Source organism: Chiloscyllium plagiosum, chromosome 43 (genome assembly GCF_004010195.1).
Source record: "Chiloscyllium plagiosum isolate BGI_BamShark_2017 chromosome 43, ASM401019v2, whole genome shotgun sequence".
NCBI lineage: Eukaryota > Metazoa > Chordata > Chondrichthyes > Orectolobiformes > Hemiscylliidae > Chiloscyllium > Chiloscyllium plagiosum.
The window spans coordinates 13,522,649-13,528,142 of NC_057752.1; the positions used below are offsets into that span (position 1 = coordinate 13,522,649).

Here is a 5,494-nt window from a genome sequence, read left to right on the forward strand (position 1 = left end):
ACTGTCTCGGTTTTCAATTGCTGCTTTTACTTCCTATTCCTGCTGAGGGAAAAAAACAAAGGTGACTCTTTTCTCCTTTGATCTGCGTGCTGAGGTACCTAGATGTGGGAATTTCACTGGCGGGAGTGGAGTCTTAAAAAGGTGAATAGCACTAGCCACCAGCTGAGCTGTAGCTCAGGATGGCTGCCGTACGTGCATACAGAAAGAGGCCCTTCGGCCCATTGAGTCTGCACTGCTCTTCTGAAGGGTGTCCCAACCGGATGCACCCTATACCCATAAGCAAAAAATTCAGCTGGCTATCCTGCTGATTGGTGCCCTTGAGAAAACATAACCAGGTTGGTAACTTCCCGAAGATACACGGCTTGAGGAATTTTTGTGTGTCAGCACAAAACTGCTGGGATTGATTATTAAAAGGGCTTGATGTTCAATCATGCTTGTTTCCATGTGTTGCTGAAATTTCTTTCAATTTACTATTCATAATTTAAAAAAGCACCTCATTACAGAACTAGAAAGGAATACAGCATGATTGCAATCACAGTGCAACAGATAATTACATAAGCATAAACCAAAAGAACTGCGGTTGCTGGAAATCCGAAATAGAAAGTGCCGGAAAAGCTCGGCAGGTCTGGCAGCATCTGCAGAGAGAAATCAGAGCTAAGCGTGAAGCGTAAACTCTGATTTCTCTTCACAGATACTGCCAGACCTGATGAGCTTTTCCAGCAATCTCTGTTTCTTTTAAACAGACAACTACGGTTGATTTAAGCTGCGAAGTCAAAATCAAGGGCCTAAAGTTGCAGGACGTGGTCCAGTTTGGAAACAGCAGGAGGGAAGACAAGATCCATCTCGAAGCAACAGTTTGTTGGAGATCTCAAGCAAAGTCAAGGAGTTCCAGGATTTTTGAAGAAAGACTGATTTCAGAATCTGAGGTGCAGGTCTTAAGTAGAACTGAGGTAAACCTATTGTTGCAGACCTGATCACTCAAGTTATTTGCATTTAAAAACGGTCTAAACAGCAGCCCCTCAGCTGCTCCTGATGCATTTAAGTCGGTTTTTGAAATAAAAAAGTTTGTTCTGTAAGTTGCTGTCTGTCTCCGAAGCCTGGATGTAACGCAATCTTTGGTAAAGTATCTCATTTTGAGTTTTCTTTGTCCAAGGCATGGTGATTTTCGAGGCGTGATCGATCATGACATCACTGCAGGAGCCAACATGGAGTTGGCCCAAACCGTCCACAAAGAATTCTGGAGCGAAAGAGAAAAGAGGCAAAGCAGCTGGTCAGGCAAGCGACGGTCTGAACTGGGACTTGCGTCCATTCTCATTCTCATAGTTTGAACCCAGGCCATTCACAACATGGTGTCTGATTGGGTCATGGATCTTGAGCATGTTCCCCCCCGCCGTGAAAGTAGGGAAGAAGGGACGGTGGGAGAGAGGGGGAGGCGATAGGGGTGGTATTAAAGCAGAACGAGATTCGCTCACATCAAGCCTGTGACCCATAGCGGGCATTTGCCCACCCCCTTGGTTTGAATCCAGGCCATTCTCACTTGCCTGCTTTTGCCCCATATCCCTGTAAACTTTCCCCTTGCTGTTAAACCTTATAACTGTACCCGCTTCTACCACTTCCTCTGGCAGCCCATTCCACACACACACCACCCTGTGTGAGAAAACGTTGCCCTTAGGTCTCTTTTATATCTTTCCCCTCTCACCCTACACCTATTCCCTCTAGTTCTGGACTCCCCGACCCCAGGGAAGAGACTTTGTCTATTTATCCTATCCATGCCCCTCATGATTTTATAAACCTCTATAAGGTCACCCCTCAGCCTTCGACGCTCCAGGGGAAAAAGCATTAGCCTATTCAGCCTCTCCCTGTAGCTCACACCCTCAAAGCTCTTGTCGATCTTTCTTTCGCCCTTTCCAGTTTAATAACATCCTTCTTTGGTGGGCCAAATGGCCTCTTTCCTTAATGTAGGGATTCTGAGAGCTGGGATGGTAGTCTGGCCCCGAAAATCAGGCCGGGCCTCGTTCTTAACCTGCCGAGGGCGGTGGGGTGGGATGGTTTCTCCGATATGTTTTTACTTCTATGCCATCAGCTAACAGTTCACTTTGAGGGCCTGAAAGCGCAAATCAGCCTTCACTCACCCAAATGTCCCTGTCTTGTTAAATGTGGATCAAATCCAACTTGCTGCAACTTTTCCGTTCGGGCAAGGAAGAAGTTGATGACAGCATCTGTGACGACACAGTTAGGGAAGCCTTCCACAGCATGGTAGTATCCCGGGCGAATTCTAAGGCAGTCTCCCTCCTTCCCGCCAGCTTGCACACTGAGTTTGTGGAGAAACGTGGCTGAGTATGTTGTCACCTCTCGCACTGAGCCTCCGACCTGGAACAGATCGAAAAACAGCTCTACATTGCAGTGGCAAAGTCGGAGATTTGGATATGGATAGGTTAGGCCAAGGGGCCACAATTTGGCAGCTGCAGTTTAACACGGATAACGGTGGTCAGAGGAATGGAAAGGCAACTTATTATTCCAATGGACAGAGACTTAAGGGTGCTTTGGTGCAGAGGGATCGGGGTGTGCTTTGTGCACGAAACACAGAAAACTAGTCTGCAGGTACAGCAGGAAGGCACGTGGAATTTTAACAGCCGAAGGAGCGGAGTATAAAAGAAGTGTTGCTGCAACTGTACCAGTGAGGGCTGGTGAGCTCAGGAATATCAGATTTAAAACAGAGCTGAGGAGGAATTACTGCTCTGAAAGGGTCGTGAGTCTATGGAATTCATTCCCCCAGAGTGCAGTGGTTGCTGGGATGGAGACACACAGATTTTTAATGGGTTGAAGGGTGATGGAGAGCGGGCAGTAAAGTGGAGTTGAGGCCAAGATGAGATCAGCCATGATTGTCACAAATGGCACAGCTAGCTCGAGGGGCTGAATGGCCTGCTCCTGCTTTTAGTTCTTAGGTACAAAAGGATGATTTTGAAGCCATGTTATCAGCATGGGCTCCACAGTGGAAATGGAGTGGAGTGAGAACAATCAAAAGCACAGGCTTTCTCTGTCTGTACACTTCACCAAGTGACGGAATGTGAGCGTACAGTTCCGAAGGGTCTGCTAACATTATCGAACAATGTACATTATCGGCCACTGTGGTAGCAAAAACAGGAAGGTGGATTATTCTCTGAGTGGCGAGAGATTGGGAAAGGGGGAGGTGCAGTGGTGAGACCTGGGTGCCCTTGTGCACCAGTCACTGTAAGTAAGCCTGCAGGGGGCAGCAGGAGGTGGCAAAGGTCAATGGGATGTTGGGCCTTCATAGTGAGAGGGTTCGCGTACAGGAGCAGGGATGTCTTGCTGCAGTTGGACAGGGCCTTGGTGAGACCACACCTGGAGTATTGTGTGCAGTTTGGGTCTCCTTATCTGAGGAAGGATGTTCTGGTGATGGAGGGAGTACAGCAAAGGTTTCCCAGACTGATTCCTGGGATGGCAGGACTGACGTATGAAGAGAGACTGAATCAGTTAGGACTATATTCACTGGAGTTTAGAACAAGGGTAGATCTAATAGAAACCTATAAAATGCTATCAGGACTGAACAGGGTAAACACATAGAAGGATGTTCCCAATTTTGGGGGAATCCAGAACCAGAGGGTCACAGTTTAAGGAGACAGGGGAGGCCATTTCGGACTGAGCTGAGGAGAAATGTCTTCACCAAAGAGTGAGAAGCCTGTGGAATTCTCTGCCACAGAAAGCAGTTGAAGCCAAAACATTGAATGTTTTTAAGAAGGGGTTAAATATAGTTCTTAGAGCTAAAGGGATCAAAGGGTATGGGAACAGGGAACTGAGTTGGATGATCAGACATGGTCGTATTGAATGGGGGGAGCAAGTTTGAAGGGCTGAATGGTCTACTCCTGCTCCTATTTTCTATGTTTCAACATAAATTGGAAGTTGTCAAGAGGCAGTGTCTCTTGTGATACGGCTATTATTTGACACAGGGGGATTGAGCTCACTATATCCAATGTCGTTTTCTCAAGAATGTCCACCATTTTCTCCAGCTTGGTGTCTGCAGCGAAGATGAAGTCATCGTCGACCCAGAGCAGATACTTTGTTCTGACCTGGGAGACTGCCAAGTTCCGCCCAGCAAACCAGCCCTGGGGAGATAAGCAACGATGAATTGAAGCAACAGCAATGAGATACTGACCACCCCCTCACTTAACCAGAGTCTGTCTCTGCCTTCAAATTATTCAAAGACACTGCTTGCACCTCCATTTCAGGAGTTCCGAACCCTCTCAAACATCTGAGAGAAAAATAATGGTCTCATTTTTGTTTCAAATGGGAGACCCCCTGAGTTGTAAATAACGACCCCAATTTTACTTTGTTTCACAAGAGGAAATAAATATCTTGCTTTTCTGAACTCCAGTGGATACAAGCCAAACCTGTCCAACCTTTCCTCATTCTAGGCTAAGTATTGGTCTCAACTGCCTCCAATGCCTTTCTATCCTTTCTTAATCCTGTACACAGTGCTCCTGTCTGTGTGGAGGTTGCACATTCTCCCAGTGTCTGTGTGGGTTCCTCCCACAGTCTAAAGATGTGCAGGTTAGGGTGGATTGACCATGCTAAATTGTCCTATAGTGTCCAGGGATCTGTAGGTTAGGTCCATTAGTCGGGGTAAATGTAGGGTAAGGGAATGGGTCTGGGTGGGCTACTCTTCGGAGGGTCAGTGTGGACTTGTTGGGCCGAATGGCCTGTTTCCACACTGTCAGGATTCTATGATTCTATGTAGTCTCACCACTGTCCTGTATAACTGGAGCATAACCTCCCTACTCGTGTCCAATTCCCCTCACAATAAACTGTAGCATTCTATGAACTTTCCTGATGTGCCTGTGATCTAACCTTCTGTAGTTTATGCACTAGGATACCCAGATCTGTCTGCATCTCAGAGTTCTGCAATCTCTCACCATTTAGATAATATCCTTCTTTTTTATTCTTCCTGCCAATATTATCTGCCATTTGTCACATATTTGCCCACTCACTTGCCCTTCCTATACCTTTTTGTAACCACCTTGTTTCTGTTTCACATCTTCCCTTCCTACCTGTCTTTGTAGCATCAGCTAATGGAATACCTTTGTTTCCTTCATCCAAATCACTTGTAGAAGTTGTGAAGGGTTGAATCCCCAGCACCAACTCCTGTGGCACACCACTTGGGACATCCTGCCAGCCTGATAAAGACCCATTTGTTCCTATTGTCTATATCCCATTAGTCTGTCAATCATTTATCCATGTCAAAATATTACACCTTACACCATGGCCTCTTATTTTTCTCAATAACCTTTGGTGTGACACTTGATCAAATGCCGCCTGGAAATCTAAATATAATGCATCCACTGGCTTCCCATTACCTACAGTACGTAACCTCCTCAAAGAATTCCAATAGCTTGGCCTAAACAATTGGGACAGCACAGTGGTTAGCACTGCTGCCTCCTAGCACCAGGGACCCAGGTTCAATTCCACCCTCGGGTGA

At 46.5% G+C, this 5,494-nt stretch overlaps 1 protein-coding gene across 1 annotated transcript in view; it reads right to left on the reverse strand.

Annotated features, from left to right (window-relative positions):
* Window positions 1-447: 447 nt before the first annotated feature.
* LOC122543394 (beta-1,4 N-acetylgalactosaminyltransferase 1-like) overlaps window positions 448-5,494 on the reverse strand; it is a 55,345-nt gene continuing 50,298 nt past the window's right edge. Inside the window, exons 4-6 of the mRNA XM_043682091.1 lie at window positions 3,984-4,124; window positions 2,133-2,370; window positions 448-1,237 (exon numbers count right to left, since the gene is read on the reverse strand). Of these exons, the coding sequence (XP_043538026.1) occupies window positions 1,020-1,237; window positions 2,133-2,370; window positions 3,984-4,124 (597 nt within the window). The 3' untranslated portion in view covers window positions 448-1,019. The remainder of the gene's footprint in view (window positions 1,238-2,132; window positions 2,371-3,983; window positions 4,125-5,494) is intronic.